The 22206-nt window shown below is 48.1% G+C and overlaps 1 protein-coding gene across 1 annotated transcript; it reads right to left on the minus strand.

The window, feature by feature from the left end:
* Window positions 1-996: 996 nt before the first annotated feature.
* On the minus strand, window positions 997-21392 carry LOC147897779 (aspartyl protease family protein 2-like). The gene is made up of 3 exons (XM_087380122.1): window positions 21327-21392; window positions 20148-21167; window positions 997-1040 (listed from the first exon to the last, which is right to left on the minus strand). Exons 2-3 carry the CDS (start codon window positions 21094-21096, stop codon window positions 997-999), a joined length of 993 nt encoding a protein of 330 aa, XP_087236248.1. The 5' UTR covers window positions 21097-21167; window positions 21327-21392.
* Window positions 21393-22206: the final 814 nt, after the last annotated feature.

Here is a 22206-nt window from a genome sequence, read left to right on the forward strand (position 1 = left end):
TTTTTTTGATTAGTTATTTTTTAACTTGTTAATTGAGTGTTGATTAACTTCTTATCTAATTATTAATTATTTTTAAATAAATTATTAATTAAATTCTATTAATAACTAATTTTTAGATTCATTATTAATTAATTATTTCATTATTTAATAATCATCTTCTTAACTAATAATTAATTCAATTGTAAACAAAATCACTTGAGGTAAATATGATAATTCAAGAGTTGTTGATATCAACATGGATGTGGTGTAAAGATGCACCATTTATTAAAAATGATGCATAGGATATCTCTTATGCTTTGAATCTCTTTCAAATCCATCAAACTCTATTATTGCATTGTGACAAGGATCAAGTATATCTCTGCAAGCCTACCCACCCTCCACCTCAACATACCATTGCCCCACACCTTCTAGCACTCTCATTGGTACACCTCAAATCACTCTCTAATCCCTTGAAATTAGGAAACACTAATTGGAGGCCCTTTTGAGACCCTAATTCTCCCCTAATGCACATCAAGTGAATTTACAGCTTGCTATCCACCATCAAATTTTTGATCATTAAAAAAAGATCCTCAAGCAATGATTATCCATCATGAGAGGATTGCAACTCCTCTTTCCAATCTTCTTTACTTTATAACATCTTTAATAAGTTCTCTTAGAATTAGAGCAAGTACTATGTGCACCAAAGACAACCACTAGGCTCACCTCCCTAGTGAAGATGGTGATATCCCGGCAATGAAGCCATGAAACTGGCCCTTACTATCTACCAAAGTGTAGTAGAACAATAACTCGGAATCGCAATTAACTTAACTTAGAAAATTAGCAAATAAAGTCACAGCAAAGGGAGCTAGATTGGCCCTGCACCCAATGCAAGACACAGATTTTTGCCCCAACCTTGGAAACCCTTAAATTGGTATTTCTTTATTTGATTGGAAAAAACCTTGAATCTAGGACACATAAAGCTCTCACTAATCTTGGCAATAGGCATCCGTTTTTATCTCAGAAAGCTTGCACACGGCCTACAACTATTACTAGCTTGCACACTGTTAAATTACACAGTGCAGCAGAACAGACACTGAACAAAGAATAGAGAGTACACAACAAACTGGAGAGGAACAAACTTTTCCTTCAATACTAATGTAGTAAAGATGATGGCTCTGTCCACCCGTGCACTCCCACAGTGGAGCTTAGATGGCGATCTAGATAGATACTAGGTGAAGAGCTACTAGTTGGAAGATCTGATCTGATCTAATACAATGGATTGGGGCGGTCACCTCTTTATAGCTATGAGGGCGGTAGTTAGGTCAACATAGTCGGTGGAGTCGACCAGTGGACCTAGTCGGTGGAGTCGACCAGTCAACCTAGTCGGTGGAACCGACTAGTTGTCCATGGAATATTCAGAGAATATTCCCTATACCGTCACCTCAGAGGTTCTCGCCCTCGAACCCCCACCAAAGAGGCCGCTGGCCCCCCTGGGACCCCCTAAGCTGGGGGCCAGCTAGCCCCCAGGCCCCAACAAGAATAAGGGGTTCCTACACAATCACCTTTCTTCCATCAACGGCCTCATTGCTAGACCTCATGAATCTGACATGCAAGTCACAGGATCCATCAAGTGTCTCGAGCTCACACATGGCTTCTCCTCATATGGGGGCCTTACAAGTTAAGCACCTTGGACCACTGGTGGTTACCAGGAGGGTGGGGCATTGAGCATATCTAACACCCTCCCTCAATGAACTACCTTCTCGGCCCAATGCCAAGTCTCTGAAGATGACCCTTGGTCATACAACTTATAGGCTTTCTTCTCATCACAATAGCCTAAGAAGATACATTTGGTGCTTTTTGGTTGTAGCTTGTTTCTCTCTTTGTCTGGTACATGCGCATAGCATTCACACCCAAACGTTCTGAAGTGGGAGACAGATGGCTTCTTACTGTTGTAAGCCTCATGTGGTGTTTTACCTTTGAGTCCTTTGTATAGCTGTGATTAAGGATGTAAACCGTAGTATTGATAGCCTCAGCCCAAAAGTGGTTTGGTAGTCCAGCACCTTTAAACATACACCTCTCCATCTCCACCGTGGTCCACATTCGGCACTCAACCACCGAATTTTATTGAGGCGTATGTGGTGTCGTCATTTGTTGCTTGATCCCTTTGCTCTTGCAAAAATCTCCAAACTCTGTAGAAACAAACTCACGACCACCATCCGATCTGATTTTCTTCACTTTTCTCCCTGTTTCATTTTCAACAAGCTGTAGCCATTCTTTAAATTTACCAAAAGCTTGAGCCTTTTTGTGAAGAAAGTACACACACATCTTCCTACTATAGTTGTCGACAATCAATAAAAAATAGGAAGATCCCCCCAAGGCCTGTGTAGGCATCTTATCGCACAAGTCAACATGCACCAACTCGAGGAGCGTTTGCTCTATTCTTGCTTTCTCGTGGGAATGCCTTTCTCTGTTGCTTGTCCATCATGCAAGCTTCACACGGTTCTGTGATTTCTGTGAGTGCAAGTAAGTGAGCAACCATACCTTGCTTCTACATTTCCTTCAGCACTGCAAATCCGATGTGGCTGAATCTTTCATGCCAAAGTTTGCTTGTGCCCACTCCAGCGGTGGCTGTAAGAGCACTTAGCTCATACAGGTTGTTCCTCCTTACTCCTGTGCCAACAAGATTGCCTGCACTATCCAAAATTTTTGCTCCTGTCTTGTTGAACCTCACCTCATGGTCAAGGTCAATTATGGAGGCAACTGATAGCAAATTCCTCTTGATTTGTGGAATATACAGCACATTAGATAGTTTCTTAACATCTTCATTTACAGAAACAAATGAAACCGTACCTATACCCTCAATAGGGCATTTTGCGTTATTACCAACTGTCACAGTGATGGGTTCCTATAGAGGATGCATGGAACAATATAGACCGTTCTTGCAGGTCATGTGACAGTAGGTACCACTATCCAACACCCATGAATCACTGGTTGAAGCTTCTTGAACTGAGGAACATTCTTCCTCAATGGCCAGAAATAGATCCAACTCTACTTCTACTGTGTTAGATGTCTCTTTCCCCTTATCTATCTTCTTCAGGATACCATTCTTTTCATCTGCTTTCTTGACCCGGCAATCTACAATCATATGGCCCTTCTTCTTGCAGTAGAGGCATTCCCCCTGAAACTTCTTCTTGCCGCCCTTCTTCTTTTTGTCACCACTAGTAGAGGACTGACCTTTGGTGGAGGAACCACCTTTGCCTTTTGCAGTGGCAGAGAAAGTAGCATCCCCATTGCTACCTCCATCTCGAGCTTTAAGCCTCAATTCCTCCTCCATAAGTAAAGCACAAAACTCCTCAAATGACAATGGTTGGGGTCTCACCTGAGTGTTAAGCACTGTTACCAGTCCATCAAACCTTGGTGGACATATCTGGAGACACCGCTGAGCTAGCTCTCTACTAGTCTTTTGTATCCCAGCACCAGCCATCTGGTCACGTAGATTTTTGATTTGGGTTATGAACACCTCCGCTGTCTCTCCTTCATTAAACTTCTCAGCTGCGAGTTGATTCTCTAGGTTCTGGATCCTTGTCTAATTCCGTGTCTCATACTAACTCTTCAATATGTTCTAGGCCACAGTTGCCTTAGATGTATGTTGAAAACACTATTAGTAGTGCTTGTAACCAGGGCCCATAGAGCATCTGCATTCTTGCATTTCCAAGCTCGTAGAAGGTCAGCATTAGGAGGTATCGTACTCCTCAGATTTGTTGGGTCGGGGATTCCTTGTGGTTTTGGGTCAGTAGTCCCTAGTACTATCTCCAGAAGCTCATATGAATCTAGAATAGCAGTAATTTTAAACCATCTAGCTTACCTTCAGTGAAGGCTGGTGGGCGAATCCTCAACGCCTGCACTATTGGTGCAGTAGCAACTGTTGAACTCAAGCCGCTTCCTATTGAGCCACTTCTTGGTGCCATCACTCCACATGCTATTGAACCCCTCGCCTCTCTTCTATTCTTCGATCCTTAGAGCCGCCTGGGCTCTAATACCATGTTAAATTACACGACACAGTGGAATAGACACTGAACAAAGAATAGAGAGTACACAGCAAACTAGAGAGAAACAAACTTTTCCTTCAATACTGATGTAGTACAGATGATGGCTCTGTCTACTCGTGCACTCCCACAGTGGAGCTTAGATGGTGATCTAGACAAATACTAGGTGAAGAGCTACTGGCTGGAAGTTCTGATCCAATCTGATCTGATTTGATACAATGGACTGGGGAGATCGCCTCTTTATAGCTATAAGGGCAGTAGTAGGATCAACGTAGTCGATGCAGTTCACCAGTCGACCTAGTCGGTGGAGCCGACCAATCAACCTAGTGGTGGAACCGACTAGTCATCCATGGAATATTCAAGGGATATTCCCTATACCATCACCTCAAGGGCTCCTGCCCACGAACCCCCACCAGGGGGGCCGCTGGCCCCCCTGGGACCCCCCAGCTAGGGGCCAGCTAGCCCCCAGGCCCCAACAAGAATAAGGGGCTCCTACATAATCACCTTTCTACCATCAACAGTCTCATTGATAGACCTCATCTGACATGCCCATCCAGTGTCTCGGGCTCACACATGGCTTCTCCTTATATGGGGGCCTTACAACTCGAGCACCTTGGACCACTGGTGGATTCCACGAGGGTGGGGCATTGAGCATATCTAACACCCTCCCTCAATGTCCACCCGTAGGTGAACTCCCTTCTCGGCCCAATGTCGACTCTTTGAAGATGACCCTGAAGCTGATCCTTCTCGAGTGCCTTGGTGAAGATATCTGCTCCATTTTGCTTTGTTGGACAGTAGACCAGGACAGTAGACCAATTCCAATATCCCGTCCTCGATCAAATCACATAGATAGTGATACTGAATCTCTATATGAGGGCGGTAGTTGGATCAACGTAGTCGGTGGAGTCGACTAGTCGCTGGAGCCGACTAATCAACCTAGTCAGTGGAACCGACCAGTCGTCCCCAGGGAATATTCAAGGAATATTTCCTATACCGTTGCCTCGAGGGATCCCGCCCTTGAACCCCCACCAGGGGGCCGCAGGCCCCCCTGGGACCCCCTAGCTGGGGCAAGCTGGCCCCCAGGCCCCAACAAGAATAAGGGGCTCCTAGACAATCACCTTTCTACCATCAACAATCTCATTGATAGACCTCATCTGACATCCAAGTCAAGATCCATCCAATGTCCAGGGCTCACACATGGCTTCTTCTCATATGAGGGCCTTACAACTTGAGCAACTTGGACCACTAGTTGTTACTAGGAGGGTGCGGCATTGAGCATATCTAACACCCTCCCTCAATGTCCACCCGTAGGTGAACTACCTTCTCGGCCCAATGCCGAGTCTCTGAAGATGATTGTGAAGAAGATCGTTCTCGAGTGCCTTGGTGAAGATATCTGCTCCATTTTGCTCTAATGGACAGTAGACCAATTCCACTATCCCATCCTCGATCAAATCACGCACCTAGTGATATTGAATCTCTATATGAGGGTGGTAGTTGGATCTACGTAGTCGGTGGAGTCGACCAGTCGACCTAGTCGGTGGAGCCGACCACTCAACCTAGTCGGTGGAACCGACTAGTTGTCCATGGAATATTCAATGAATATTCCCTATACCATTGCTCCGGGGGCTCCTACTGTCGAACCCCCACCAGGGGGGCTGCTGACCCCTCTAGGACCCCCTAGCTGGCAGGCTGGCCCCGAGGCCCCAACAAGAATAAGGGGCTCCTACACAATCACCTTTCTACCATCAACGGTCTCACTGATAGACCTCATCTGACATGCAAGTCAGGATCCATCCAGTGTCCCAGGCTCACACATGGCTTCTCCTCACATGGGGGCCTTACAACTTAAGCACCTTGGACAATTGGTGGTTACGAGGAGGGTGGGGCATTGAGCATATCTAACACCCTCCCTCAATGTCCACCCGTAGGTGAACTACCTTCTCGGCCCAATGCCGAGTCTCTGAAGATGACCATGAAGAAGATCCTTCTCGAGTGCCTTGGTGAAGATATCTGCTCCATTTTGCTCTATTGGACAGTAGACCAATTCCACTATCGCGCCCTCAATCAAATCATGCACAGAGTGCTACTGAATCTCTATATGAGGGTGGTAGTCGGATCAATGTAGTCGATGGAGTCGACCAGTCGACCTAGTCGGTGGAGCCGACCACTCAACCTAGTCGGTGGAACCGACTAGTCGTCCATGAAATATTCATGGAATATTCCCTATACCATTGCCCCGGGGGCTCCTGCTGTCGAACCCCCACCAGGGGGGCTGCTAGACCCCTTGGGACCCCCCAGCTGGGGGAGGGTGGCCCCAAGGCCCTAACAAGAATAAGGGGCTCCTACATAATCACCTTCCAACGGTCTCATTGATAGACCTCATCTGACATGCAAGTCAAGATCAATCCAGTGTCCCGGGCTCACACATGGCTTCTCCTCATATGGAGGCCTTACAACTTGCGCACCTTGAACCACTGGTGGTTACGAGGAGGGTGGGGCATTGAGCATATCTAACACCCTCCCTCAATGTCCACCCGTAGGTGAACTTGCTTCTCAGCCCAATGCAGAGTCTCTGAAGATGATCCTGAAGTTGATCCTTCCCGAGTGGCTTGGTGAAGATATCTGCTCCATTTTGATCTGTTGGACAATAGACCAATTCGACGATCCCGTGCTCGATCAAATCACACATATAGTGATACTGAATCTCTATATGAGGGCGGGAGTCAGATCAACGTAGTCGGTGGAGTCAACAAGTCGACCTAGTCGATGGAGCTGGCCAATGAACCTAGTTGATGGAACCGACTACTCGTCCATGGAATATTTAGGAAATATTACCTATACTATTAACTCGGGGGCTGCTGCCCTCGAACCCCCACCAGAGGGGTCGTTGGCCCCTTTGGGACCCCCCAACTAGGGGTTAACTGGCCCCCAAGTCCCAACAAGAATAAGGGGCTCCTACACAATCACCTTTCTACCATCAACGGTCTCATTGATAGACCTCATCTGACATGCAAGTTAGGATCCATTGAGTGTCTCGGGCTCACACATGGCTTCTCCTCATATGGGGGCCTGACAACTTGAGCACTTTGGACCACTAGTGGTTACGAGGAGGGTGGGGCATTTAGCATATCTAACACCCTCCCTCAATGTCCACTCGTAGGTGAACTACCTTCTCGGCCCAATGCCAAGTCTTGAAGATGACCCTGAAGCTAATCCTTCGTGAGTGCCTTGGTGAAGATATCTACTCCATTTTGCTCTGTTGGATAGTAGACCAATTCCACTATCCCGTCCTCAATCAAATCACGCACATAGTGATATTGAATCTCTATATGAGTGTAGTAGTTGGATCAACGTAGTCAGTGGAGTCAACTAGTCGACCTTGTCGGTGGAGCTGACAAATCAACCTAGTCGATGGAATCGACAAGTCGTCCATGGAATATTCAAGGAATATTCCCTATACCATTGTCCTGGTGACTCCTGCCCTTGAACCCCCACCACGGGGGTTGCTGGCCCCCTGGGACCCCCCACCAGTTGGGGGCCAACTGGCCCCCAAGTCCCAACAAGAATAAGGGGCTCCTACACAATCACCTTTCTACCATCAACGATCTCATTGATAGACCTCATCTGACATGCAAGTTAGGATCCATTGAGTGTCTGGGGCTGACACATGGCTTCTCCTCATATGGGGGCCTTTCAACTTGAGCACCTTGGACCACTAGTGGTTACGAGGAGGGTGGGGCATGGAGCATATCTAACACCCTCCCTCAATGTCCACCTGTAGGTGAACTACCTTCTCGGCCCAATGCGGAGGCTCTGAAGATGGCCTTGAAGCTGATCCTTCCTGAGTGCCTTGGTAAAGACATCTGCTCCATTTTGCTATATTGGATAGTAGACCAATTCCACTATCCCGTCGATCAAATCACGCACAAAGTGATAGTGAATCTCTATATGAGGGCGGTAGTCAGATCAACGTAGTCGGTGGAGTCGACCAGTCGACCTAGTCGGTGGAGTCGACCAGTCAACCTAGTCGGTGGAACTGACGAGTCGTCCATGGAATATTCAAGGAATATTCCATATACTATTGCCTCGGGGGATCCCGCCCTTGAACCCTGACCAGGGTGGCCATTGGCTCCCCTGGGACCCCCCAACTAGGGGCTAGCTAGCCCCCGGGCCCCAACAAGAATAAGGGGCTCCTACACAATCACCTTTCTACCATCAATAGTCTCATTGATAGACCTTATCTGACATGCAAGTCAGGATCCATCCAGTGTCCCGGGCTCACACATGGCTTCTCCTCATATGGGGGCCTTACAACTTGAGCACCTTGGACCACTGGTGGTTACGAGGAGGCTCGCAAGGAGGGTGGGGCATTGAGCATATCTAACACCCTCCCTCAATGTCCACTCATAGGTGAACTACCTTCTGAGCCCAATGTCGAGTCTGTGTGGATGACCCTGAAGCTGATCCTTCCCGAGTGCCTTGGTGAAGATATCCGCTGCATTTTGCTCTATTGGACTGTAGACCAATTCCACTATCCCGTCCTCGATCAAATCATGCACATAGTGATACTGCATCTCTATATGAGGGCGGTAGTCAGATCAACATAGTCCGTGGAGTCGACTAGTCGACCTACTCAGTGGAGCCGACCAGTCAACCTAGTCGATGGAACCGAGTAGTCGTCCATGGAATATTCAGGGAATATTTCCTATACCGTTGCCTCGGGGGCTGCCGCCGTGGAACCCCCATGAGGGGGGCCGCTTGCCCCCCTGGGACCGCCCAGCTGGGGGCCAACTGGCCATTAGGCCCCAACAAGTATAATTGCTCTATTGGATAGTAGACAAATTCCACTATCCCGTCGATCAAATCACGCACATAGTGATAGTGAATCTCTATATGAGGGCGGTAGTCAGATCAACGTAGTCACTGGAGTCGACCAGTCGACCTAGTTAGTGGAGTTGACCAGTCAACCTAGTCGGTGGAACCGACGAGTCGTCCATGGAATATTCAAGGAATATTCCCTATACTATTGCCTCGGGGGATCCCGCCTTTGAACCCTGACCAGGGTGGCGATTGGCCCCCCTATGACCCCCCAGCTAGGGGCCAGCTAGCCCCCAGGCCCCAACAAGCATAAGGGGCTCCTACACAATCACCTTTCTACCATCAACAGTCTCATTGATAGACCTCATCTGACATGCAAGTCAAGATCCATCCAGTGTCCCGGGCTCACACATGGCTTCTCCTCATATGGGGGCCTTACAACTTGAGCACCTTGGACCACTGGTGGTTACGAGGAGGCTCCAAGGAGGGTGGGGCATTGAGCATATCTAACACCCTACTTCAATGTCCACCCATAGGTGAACTACCTTCTCGGCCCAATGTCGAGTCTCTATGGATGACCCTGAAGCTGATCCTTCCGGAGTGCCTTGGTGAAGATATCCGCTGCATTTTGCTCTATTGGACTGTAGACCAATTCCACTATCCCGTCCTCGATCAAATCACGCACATAGTGATACTGCATCTCTTTATGAGGGCGGTAGTCGGATCAACATAGTCGGTGGAGTCGACTAGTCGACCTAGTCAGTGGAGCCGACGAGTCAACCTAGTCGATGGAACCGACGAGTCTGTGTGGATGACCCTGAAGCTGATCCTTCCCGAGTGCCTTGGTGAAGATATCCGCTCAATTTTGCTCTATTGGACTGTAGACCAATTCCACTATCCCGTCCTCGATCAAATCATGCACATAGTGATACTGCATCTCTATATGAGGGCGGTAGTCAGATCAACATAGTCCGTGGAGTCGACTAGTCGACCTACTCAGTGGAGCCGACCAGTCAACCTAGTCGATGGAACCGAGTAGTCGTCCATGGAATATTCAGGGAATATTTCCTATACCGTTGCCTCGGGGGCTGCCGCCGTGGAACCCCCATGAGGGGGGCCGCTTGCCCCCCTGGGACCGCCCAGCTGGGGGCCAACTGGCCATTAGGCCCCAACAAGTATAAGGGCCTCCTACACAATCACCTTTCTACCATAAACGGTCTCATTGATAGACCTCATCTGACATGCAAGTCAGGATCCATCCAGTGTCCGAGGCTCACACATGGCTTCTCCTCATATGGGGGCCTTACAACTTGAGTACGTTGGACCATTGGTGGTTACCAAGAGGGTGTGACATTGAGCATATCTAACACCATCCCTCAATGTCGACCCGTAGGTGAAGTACCTTCTCGGCCCAATGCGGAGTCTCTGAAGATGACCCTGAAGCTGATCCTTCCCGAGTGCCTTGGTGAAGATATCTGCTCCATTTTGCTCTGTTGGACAGTAGACCAATTCCACTCTCCGGTCCTTGATCAAATCACACACATAGTGATACTGAATCTCTATATGAGGGTGTTAGTCAGATCAACATAGTCGGTGGAGTCGACCAGTTGACCTAGTCAATGGAGCTGACCAATCAAGCTAGTCGGTGGAACTGACTAGTCGTCCATGGAATATTCAAGGAATATTCCCTATACCGTTGCCTCGGGGGCTCCCACCGTGGAACCCCGACTAGGGGGGCCACTGGCCCCTCTGGGATCGACCATGTGGGGGCCAACTGGCCGCCAGGTCCCAACAAGAATAAGGGGCTCCTACACAATCACCTTTCTACCATCAACGGTCTCATTGCTAGACCTGATATGACATGCAAGTCAAGATCCATCTAGTGTCTCGGGCTCACACATGGCTTCTCCTCATAAGGGGGCCTGACAACTTGAGCACCTTGGACCATTGGTGGTTATCAGGAGGGTGGGGCATTTAGCATATCTAACACCCTCCCTCAATGTCCATCCGTAGGTGAACTAGCTTCTCGGCCCAATGCGGAGTGTCTGAAGATGACCTTGAAGTTGATCCTTCCCGAGTGCCTTGGTGAAGATATCTGCTCCATTTTGCTTTTTTGGATAGTAGACCAATTCGACTATCCCGTGCTCGATCAAATCACGCACATAGTGATATTGAATCTCTATATGAGGGCGGTAGTCAGATCAACGTAGTCCGTGGAGTCAACCAGTCGACCTAGTCGATGCTGGCCGCCATGCCCAACCAAGAATAACGTGCTCCTACAAATCACCTTTCTACCATCAACGGTCTCATTGATAGACCTCATCTGACATGCAAGTTAGGATCCATTGAGTGTCTCGGGCTGACACATGATTTCTCCTCATATGGGGCCTTACAACTTGAGCACCTTGGACCACTAGTGGTTACGAGGAGGGTGGGGCATGGAGCATATCTAACACCCTCCCTCAATGTCCACCTGTAGGTGAACTACCTTCTTGGCCCAATGCGGAGGCTCTGAAGATGGCCCTGAAGCTGATCCTTCCTGAGTGCCTTGGTAAAGATATCTGCTCCATTTTGTTCTATTGGATAGTAGACCAATTCCACTATCCCGTCGATCAAATCACGCACATAGTGATAGTGAATCTCTATATGAGGGTGGTAGTCAGATCAACGTTTTCGGTGGCGTCGACCAGTCTACCTAGTCGGTGGAGTCGACCAGTCAACCTAGTCGGTGGAACCGACGAGTCGTCCATGGAATATTCAAGGAATATTCCCTATACTATTGCCTCGGGGGATCCCGCCCCTGAACCCTGACCAAGGTGGCCATTGGCCCCCCTGGGACCCCCCAGCTAGGGGCTAGCTAGCCCCTAGGCCCCAACAAGAATAAGGGGCTCCTACACAATCACCTTTCTACCATCAACAGTCTCATTGATAGACCTCATCTGACATGCAAGTCAGGATCCATCCAGTGTCCCGGGCTCACACATGGCTTCTCCTCATATGGGGGCCTTACAACTTGAGCACCTTGGACCACTGGTGTTTACGAGGAGGCTCCAAGGAGGGTGGGGCATTGAGCATATCTAACACCCTCCCTCAATGTCCACCCATAGGTGAACTACCTTCTCGGCCCAATGTCGAGTCTTTGAGGATGACCTTGAAGCTGATCCTTCCCGAGTGCCTTGGTGAAGATATCCGCTCAATTTTGCTCTATTGGACAGTAGACCAATTCCACTATCCCGTCCTCGATCAAATCACGCACATAGTGATACTGCATCTCGATATGAGGGCGGTAGTCAGATCAACATAGTCGGTGGAGTCGACTAGTCGACCTAGTCGGTGGAGCCGACCAGTCAACCTAGTCGATGGAACCGACTAGTCGTCCATGGAATATTCAGGGAATATTTCCTATACCGTTGCCTCGTGGGTTGCCGCCCTCGAACCCCCACGAGGTGGGCCGCTTGCCCCCCGTGGACCCCCCAACTGGGGGCCAACTGGCCATTAGGCCCCAACAAGTATAAGGGCCTCCTACACAATCACCTTTCTACCATAAACGGTCTCATTGATAGACTTTATCTGACATGCAAGTCAGGATCCATCTAGTGTCCCGGGCTCACACATGGCTTCTCCTCATATGGGGGCCTTACAACTTGAGTACGTTGGACCATTGGTGGTTACCAGGAGGGTGTGACATTGAGCATATCTAACACCCTCACTCAATGTCCACCCGTAGGTGAAGTACCTTCTCGGCCCAATGCAGAGTCTCTGAAGATGACCCTGAAGTTGATCCTTCCCGAGTGCCTTGGTGAAGAAATCTGCTCCATTTTGCTCTGTTGCCAATTCCACTCTCCGGTCCTTGATCAAATCACACACATAGTGATACTGAATCTCTATATGAGGGCGTTAGTCAGATCAACATAGTCGGTGGAGTCGACCAGTTGACCTAGTCAATGGAGCTGACCAATCAAGCTAGTCGGTGGAATTGACTAGTGTCCATGGAATATTCAAGGAATATTCCCTATACCATTGCCTCGGGGGCTCCCGCCCTGGAACCCCGACCAGGGGGGCCACTGGCCCCCCTGGGATCGACCATGTCGGGGCCAACTGGCCGCCAGGCCCCAACAAGAATAAGGGGCTCCTACACAATCACCTTTCTACCATCAACGGTCTCATTGCTAGACCTCATATGACATGCAAGTCAAAATCCATCTAGTGTCCTGGGCTCACACCTCGCTTCTCCTCATAAGGGGGCCTAACAACTTGAGCACCTTGGACCACTGGTGGTTACCAGGAGGGTGGGGCATTTAGCATATCTAACACCCTCCCTCAATGTCCATCTATAGGTGAACTAGCTTCTTGGTCCAATGCGGAGTCTCTGAAGATGACCCTGAGGTTGATCCTTCCCGAGTGCCTTGGTGAAGATATCTGCTCCATTTTGTTCTGTTGGATAGTAGACCAATTCGACTATCCCGTGCTCGATCAAATCACGCACATAGTGATACTGAATCTCTATATGAGGGTGGTAGTCAGATCAACGTAGTCGGTGGAGTCAACTAGTCGACCTAGTCGATGCTGGCCGCCATGCCCAACCAAGAATAAGGGGCTCCTACACAATCACCTTTCTACCATCAATGGTCTGATTGATAGACCTCATCCGACATGCAAGTTACGATCCATTGAGTGTCTCGGGCTGACACATGGCTTCTCCTCATATGGGGGCCTTACAACTTGAGCACCTTGGACCACTGGTGGTTACCAGGAGGGTGGGGCATGGAGCATATCTAACACCCTCCCTCAATGTCCACCTGTAGGTGAACTACCTTCTCGGCCCAATGCGGAGTCTCTGAAGATGGCCCTGAAGCTGATCCTTCCTGAGTGCCTTGGTAAAGATATCTGCTCCATTTTGCTCTATTGGATAGTAGACCAATTCCACTATCCCATCGATCAAATCACCCACATAGTGATAGTGAATCTCTATATGAGGGCGGTAGTCAGATCAACATAGTCGGTGGAGTCGACCAGTCGACCTAGTCGGTGGAGTTGACCAGTCAACCTAGTCGGTGGAACCGACGAGTCGTCCATGGAATCTTCAAGGAATATTCCCTATACTGTTGCCTCAACGGATCCCGCCCTTGAACTTTGACCAGGGTGGCCATTGGCCCCCCTGGGACCCCCCAGCTAGGGGCCAGCTGGCCCCCAGGCCCCGACAAGAATAAGGGGCTCCTACACAATCACCTTTCTACCATCAACAGTCTCATTGATAGACCTCATCTGACATGCAAGTCAAGATCCATCCAGTGTCCCGGGCTCACACATGGCTTCTCCTCATACGGGGGCCTTACATCTTGAGCAACTTGGACCATTGCTTGTTACCAGGAGGGTGCGGCATTAAGCATATCTAACACCCCCCCTCAATGTCCACCCATAGGTGAACTACCTTCTCTGCCCAATGTCGAGTCTTTGAAGATGACCGTGAAGGAGATCCTTCTCGAGTGCCTTGGTGAAGATGTCTGCTCCATTTTGCTCTGTTGGATAGTAGACCAATTCCACTATCCTGTCCTCAATCAAATCACACACATAGTGATACTGAATCTCTATATGAGGGTGGTAGTCAGATCAACATAGTTAGTGGAGACGACCAGTCGACCTAGTCGGTGGAGCCTACCACTCAACCTAGTCGGTGGAACCGACTAGTCGTCCATGGAATATTCAAGGAATATTCCATATACCATTGCCCTAGGGGCAAGCTGGCCCCTAGGCCCCAACAAGAATAAGGGGCTCCTACATAATCACCTTTCTACCATCAATGGTCTCATTGATAGACCTCATCTGGCATGCAAGTTAGGATCCATCCAGTGTCCCCGGCTCACACATGGCTTATCCTCATATGGGGCCTTACAACTTGAGCACCTTGGACTACTGGTGGTTACGAGGAGGGTTGGGCATTGAGCATATCTAACACCCTCCCTCAATGTCCACCTGTAGGTGAACTACCTTCTCGGCCCAATGTCAGGTCTTTGACGATGATCCTTCCTGAGTGCCTTGGTGAAGATATCTGCTCCATTTTGCTCTATTGGACAGTAGACCAATTCCACTATCCCGTCCTCGATCAAATCACGCACATAATGATACTGTATCTCTAGATGAGGGGGGTAGTCGGATCAACGTAGTCAGTGGAGTCGACCAGTCGACCTAGTCAGTGGACCCCACCAGTCAACCTAATCGGTGGAACCGACTAGTCGTCCAGGGAATATTTCCTATACCGTTGCCTCGGCGGTTCCCACCCTCAAACCCCCACGAGGGGGGCCGCTTGCCCCTTGGGACCCCCCAGCTGGGGGCCAACTGGCCCCCAATCCCCAATAAGAATAAGGGGCTCCTACATAATCACCTTTCTACCATAAACGGTCTCATTGATAGACCTGATCTAACATGCAAGTCAGGATCCATCCAGGGTCCTGGGCTCACACATGGCTTCTCCTTATATGGAGGCCTTGCAACTTGAGCACCTGGGACCATTGGTGGTTACCAGGAGGGTGTGGCATTGAGCATATCTAACACCCTCCCTATATGTCCACCCGTAGGTGAACTACCTTCTCGGCCAATACGGAGTCTCTGAAGATGACCCTAAAGTTGATCCTTCCTGAGTGCCTTGGTGAAGATATCTACTCCATTTTGCTCTGTTGGACACTAGAGCAATTCCACTATCCCGTCCTCGATCAAATCACGCACATAGTGATACTGAATCTCTATATGAGGTCAGTACGGATCAATGTAGTCAGTGGAGTCGACCAGTCAACCTAGTTGATGGAGCCGACCAGTCAACCTAGTCAGTGGAAATGACTAGCCGTCCATGGAATATTCCCTATACTGTTGCCTTGGGGGCTCCCGCCCTCGAACCCCCACCAGGGGGGCCACTGGCCCCCCTGGGACCCCCCAGCTAGGGGCCAACTGGTCCCCAGGGCCCAACAAGAATAAGGGGCTCCTACACAATCACCTTTCTACCATCAATGGTCTCATTGATAGACCTCATCTCTGACATGCAAGTCGGGATCCAAAGTCAGGATCCATCTAGTGTCCCGGGCTCACACATGGCTTCTCCTCATATGGGGGCCTTACAACTTGAGCACCTTGGACCACTGGTGGTTACCAGGAGGGTGTGGCATTGAGCATATCTAACAACCTCCCTTAATGTCCACTTGTAGGTGAACTACCTTCTCGGCCTAATGCCGAGTCTATGAAGATGACCCTGAAGCTGATCCTTACGGAGTGCCTTGGTGAAGATATCTGCTCCATTTTACTTTGTTGGATAGTAGACCAATTCGACTATCCCGTGCTCGATCAAATCACGCACATAGTGATACTGAATCTCTATATGAGGGCGGTAGTCGGATCAACGTAGTCAGTGGAGTCAACCAGTCGACCTAGTCGATGGAGCTAGCCAATCAATCTAGTCGATGGAACCGACTACTGGTCCATGGAATATTGCCTATACTATTGCCTCGAGAGCTCCCGCCCTCGAACCTCCACCAGGGGGGTCTTTGGCCCCCTTGGGACCCCCCAACTGGGGGCCAATTGGCCCCTAGGTCCCAACAAGAATAAGGGGCTCCTACACAATCACCTTTCTACCATCAACGGTCTCATTGACAGACCTCATCTGACATGCAAGTTAGGATCCATCCAATGTCTTGGGCTCACACATTGCTTCTCCTCATATGGGGGCCTTAAAACTTGAGCACCTTCGACCACTGGTGGTTACCAGGAGGGTAGGGCATGGAGCATATCTAACACCCTCCCTCAATGTCCACTCGTAGGTGAACTACCTTCTCGGCCCAATGCAGAGTCTCTGAAGATGACCCTGAAGCTGATCCTTCCCGAGTGCCTTGGTGTAAGATATCTGCTCTATTTCGCTCTGTTGGATAGTAGACCAATCCCACTATCCCATCCGCGATCAAATCACGCACATAGTGATACTGAATCTCTATATGAGGGCGGTAGTCGGATCAAGGTAGCCGGTGGAGTCGACCAATCGACCTAGTCGATGGAGACGACCAGTCAACCTAGTCGATGGAACCGACTAGTCGTCCATGGAATATTGAAAGAATATTCCCTATACTATTGCCTCGGGGGCTCTTGCCCTTGAACTCCCACCTGGGGGGCCGCTGGCCCCCAGACCCCAATAAGAATAAGGGGCTCCCACACAGCCACCTTTCTACCATCAAGGGTCTCATTGATAGACCTCATCTGACATGCAAGTCAGGATCCACCATCCAGCGTCCCGAGCTCACACAGGGCTTCTCCTCATATGGGGGCCTTACAACTAATTGTGCACCTTGGACCATTGGTGGTTACCAAGAGAGTGGGGCATTGAGCATATGTATCACACACAACCACATAGTTCCTCATGGCCACCCCATTTGCCACATAACCACCTAGCTGCTCAGAACAGATAGAGGGTGCAGAAAAACACTTCCAATATTAAGTGAATTTTGAAAAAGAAATGACCCTCGTCTCCGTGTGCTCCATCAAACTGGCTATGCCAATATAGAAGGATTATTTCACCATGAGATTTGCCACACCAACCCGCTAAGGGAGGGTAAGAAAATGTTATTATTCATGCAACTGATTGTGTCTAAGCATAAGCGTGTGAGTGTACATGACCTAGTAACTAGGTAGAGACTAACTATATGCTTTTTTTATTTTTGCTAGGACTTCGTAGGACAGCTAGGGCTTAGGCATCACTTCTATGCCCTAGGTTGAAATCGGTTGATGCTACCTATATGTGCAAAGGTGTACATATGCAAGTGAGTGCTCGTGATACAATGTAATACTAACTATGGAAGACTTGGGGTTCCCAAATCTTCATTTTTGTCGGGGATGGCTTGCATGTTGATGTAGTAGTGCTTCAGTCGGGGATGGCTTGCATGTTGATGTAGTAGTGCTTCAGTCGGCTCCCGTTTGTGGTTGTGTTAAATTAGACTCCATCCAATGTTTCTAGCAGCACAGCTCTCATGGGATTCATTTTTCTTACTTGATAGGGTCCTTGACCTAGATACTTGAGGTTTCCCTTGTGGACTTTGGCATTGTATAGCAAGACCAGGTCACCTTCCTTGATATCGTTGGCATAGGCTTGATATTACAAATTTGAGTGGGACCACAACATCAAGGCCGTACACCAATAGAAGAGGTGTATTTCCTGTACTAACCTTGAGTGTGGTTCGGTATGCCCATAAGGCTGCATTGAGTTTCTCTACCCAATCAGAACACTGTGGTTCTACTACTACCTTGGTGAGGATAATGCATAATATTTTGTTGGTAGATTTGGCCTGTCAATTCCCTTGGGGGTAGTAGGGTGTGCTTTTTCTATGGATTACCATAAAGCCAGACAAGAGTTCTTGTGCAACTGAAGGTTTCTCCCTATCTCTAGAAAGAGAAAGTTTTCCCCTACTCAAGGAGAAGGTGGAGTATCTCACTGATACCTCTCTTTGAGTACTCATGGCACCATTTGAGGACATATCCAACAAGTACCATGTGAACCTACAACTAGAGGAAGAATATGCAAGCACACGCCATTTGGGATATAGTGGAACTCCTTAAAGTGCGCTCCACAGTCTTCGATTGCAAGGGAAGAAGCATCTTGTCCTTTGGGTGGATGGAAACTTATATCCTTTAGACCCTGCCACCCAAAAGAGTCCTCCTTTTCATACAGTGCATGATGTTGTTCGGTTTGTTGGCAATGGACATGCTGGGTTGCTTGGTTATTGCAATCAATTGAACCATTCTCAGACATTGGCTATGCAAGCAAGCGAGGTGCAAAGAGCCCAAGCAGAAGAACTTGCACATTTGGGAAATATTACTATTGTGGCAATGCATAATAGTATGCAAGATCTCCAATTGCAAAACAAAGAACTCAGTGACAAAGCACGTGCACTGGACTTGGAGCGACAGGAATTGGAAGAATCAATCCAGAAGCTCGCTAAAAGCAAACAAGATTTGGAAAGGTCTATCTATGGCCAAGTTCAACGTGTTGTGGAGAAGGAATGAGAGAAGTCGATAGAACGATTACAAAAGTTGAAGGGAACACCTTCCGGACTGAAGGAGAGGAAAAGACAATTGCAATCTATGGATGCATTGTCAACCAATAGTGGTGCTGGAAAGAGAAGAATATGGGCTGCAAGATTAGTTCCCCAAATTTTCAATGAAATTTTTTACCTCAAAATATTTGTGGTGTTGCATTATTTCCACTAAGACTCATTTGTACTCTACTTTAGGAATTTCATGGCGGATGTGATGGGAACAATGGAAATGGATGATGGTGATCCTTCATATGTTCTAGGAAGTTTATTAAAGCCAAGTGATGTCATTCAAGTGTTGAAGGACCCTAGACAAAAAGGGCTACAAGAACAAGTTGCTAGAGAGGTAATGAAGGACTTCAAGGGCTCGTGCAAGCAAAGGAGGTGCTTGGAGATTGTGATGCTGCTGGTGTAAGTCGTGAAGCTTACAACTCTGTTTTTAAAATTTTCAAGTCTACTATGGAGGAAAGTATAAGACATCTACAATGCCATTGCCAACACCGTGGTCTGTAAGGCTTGCATGCCAAGAAACAAACTAATGTGCTAGAGAAAAGCTTGGAGGATACCATTGTGTAAGTGGCACAATGACTTGAAAGAGTAAAAAGAAATCTGGCATCCAAACATTTGAGATGAATGCTTTCAATAATGTTTACATGGATGTAGAGAATTTGCAGAGAGCCATGGTCAAATTCTATGGGATGAGTGAAGAAGGTAAGAGAAATTCCCTCTTTGCATTCAACTTTATTTCTTCTTATTTCTATATCCTTACTATATTTCTCTTTCATTGTATAGATGGCAAGCTAGTATTTGTAAAAATGGATGAAGCTTAGTTGCTAAAAGAGCACAAGTTAGAGAGGGTGAGCATTTGTATTATGAATGATGCCTTGTGTTTTACTCAAGGGATGAGGAAGTTGATCAGGGTTTCTCAGTCCAATTTGAGAAGGACATATGGTGGCTTGCATTCTTTGAGACCCCAAAGGAGTGCCACGAGACATTGAAGTGGGTTTTGGATATAGCCAGCATCCCATCGATTATTCGAAGACAAGAGGCAAGGCAAACATTACTAGTGGATGGGAATGGAATGTTTCAAGTTGAATGGCATCTAGCTGGTGATTCGAAGACCCTCAAGTGCTTGTATGGTTGTGATACACGTGCATATACAAAATGTCAGAAGATGCAAAAGGGAAGCCTATAGTGGGAAAATGGCATCCTTTCTTGCAACCAAAGTGCAGCCCCTGACCCTCCTCGCTCACTCGAAACATTGCTTCTAGTATCGCCAATCGCTCTCCTCCCATCGATATGCCTTGTAGCCCTACGTAGTAGTAGTTTGCCGGGCCGTTTGTCAATATCGGCGTGAAACGAGCACCTACTAGAACGATGCCATAGCCTAGTTCCAGTAAGCTCTCCGAAGTCGACGCATATGGCACCAAACAGTACGAAAACCTTTCTCCTATGTAGTATCCTAGCTGCATCACGAGAGAGAGACTACCCCTTCCCATTCCTAGAAGCCCCGCAGGTCCTCCCTCCTCTACAAACGTTGTTGCGTTCTCGTGCCCACAGCCAAACACGAACGGCTGGATGGTCACTTCATCACCTCCTTTTGTCTCTAGCGTCAAGGACTCCATCATCAAATCTCCTATGGTCTCCGATCCATCGCCATAGGCATACTTGTAACTGCATTCCGAAGCATCGTACTTGCACCCATCGTAGGCCAAGGTCTCCCACTTGGCCGATGCACAGGATAGTTCTTCGAAGCTCGATGAGCTCTCGAGGTTGAAGATCGTGCCTTCTTGCTCGAAGCACTCCACACATGGCCTGCATTGCACCCACACTAAGTCGCTCCCTGTGTCCAGCACCACCACCTGCGTCATCGCCGGCGTTCCCAGCTCTATCTCAGTCCAGTAATCTCCACCTCCCGATACCACCGGTTCAATGTAATCCCGAGTTTGCGTCAAATTGGCCCGAGCCTCAGACTGAAGACTTCGATTTTTTATAAGTCCTCTACCGTTGTTCATCAGTGTATTGGCCCTCACCAAGCTCTCCATCACAGCCGCCTGGAGCAATGCCAGCCTTGAAGCATTCTCATGAGCTTCTCCTCTCAAGCCATTCCTCCATGCAGCTTTTGTAGACGTGTGATGGTTGTGCAAAGGGAGACGAACAAATTTTGTTCCCTCAGAAAAGCAAAGCATGTAAGCACCACAAAAGCTGACGAGCAAGACGAGGATTGGTATCTTTCCAATCTTACACAATTGCTCGGAACCTGCGAACGATGCATCTTAGTACATGCTGCTTCCTCTACTCAACCCATCAACCCATGAAGCTGGTGATATCACGCAGAGTTTTACCCTACATTCCGCTTAAGATTTGATTTTTCTCCGATGCAGGAAAAACGAGATAGAGGAGAAAACACACTGCTCACCAGATTGGCGTTCTCCTGTTGGCGAGATGATATCAAAGAAGAGAGAGGGATGCAGCTGCTGCACAAAGGCTCAGGATTAAAAGATCACGAGCCGAAACTAGCACCATGAGGGTCTGAATCCTGTCTTGAGTGTGCAAGCTCGTTCTCAGATGGAGAAGATGGATGTGTGCAGCTAATATTTGAGCCGGGAACGTCGAGTGTAACACAAGACTCTCGTGAGCTTGTGCATATTGAATGCTGGAGGCAGCCAGTTCAGGGGAGTCATAAAAGCTCATACCCCATGTCAATCAATCAAGACTCCAGCGGGGAACGTGTAGAAGCTCACGACACCGGCCTGTATAGTACATACGTGTTCATGGAAAACTTTTTGTGCAGGTTAAGGATAGTTTAAGGTGTTTATAATTTGTCCTAAATTTAGTAGTAGTTTTGTTTTTTAGCACTCCCCCTAAACTTAGCTTCTTTTCTAAGTATCTAAATCACTACCACCTTTAAACTTGGCTTCTTTTCCAAGTACCTAAATCACTACCACCTTTAATCTTTTATCTTGACCTAAAAAGCTAAATATCCAGAGTGGCTACCACCTTTAACAAGCTGAATTATATTTAGAAGGCCTGCCAATTTTTTTCAAGTTCAGGAAGAAGCTTTTGGTACAAAATGCCCAAAGGAAGGCAAGTAAAGCAAGCGCCATTCTCTATAATAGGTTTATGGGTCTCCTTGAATTGATTGTAGTTGTTGAAGCGAATGATTTTTGCTTGGGTATCTTCGTATTGTTTTTTTTGCCACCGTACTCACTAACAAAGGAGACCAAGCAAGCTTTGTGCATGGATGGTTTACATTGCGTGTACTTGGAAACAACATTAGCAAAGAAGATGTCATTGCT

Source organism: Dipteris shenzhenensis, chromosome 10 (assembly GCF_047967505.1).
Source record: "Dipteris shenzhenensis isolate YYH24624 ecotype China chromosome 10, Dip_SZ_1.0, whole genome shotgun sequence".
NCBI classification, from domain to species: Eukaryota; Viridiplantae; Streptophyta; class Polypodiopsida; order Gleicheniales; family Dipteridaceae; genus Dipteris; species Dipteris shenzhenensis.

Excerpts from the sequence above, each read along its gene's own strand:
- LOC147897779 (XM_087380122.1), bottom strand. The coding sequence starts at position 21,096 with ATGCTTTGCTTTTCTGAGGGAACAAAATTTGTTCGTCTCCCTTTGCAC. Across the intron at positions 1,041-20,147 it reads GTTTCGAGTGAGCGAGGAGG|TGTGCAAGCTAGTAATAGTT; the intron begins GTCAGGGGCTGC and ends GTAATTTAACAG.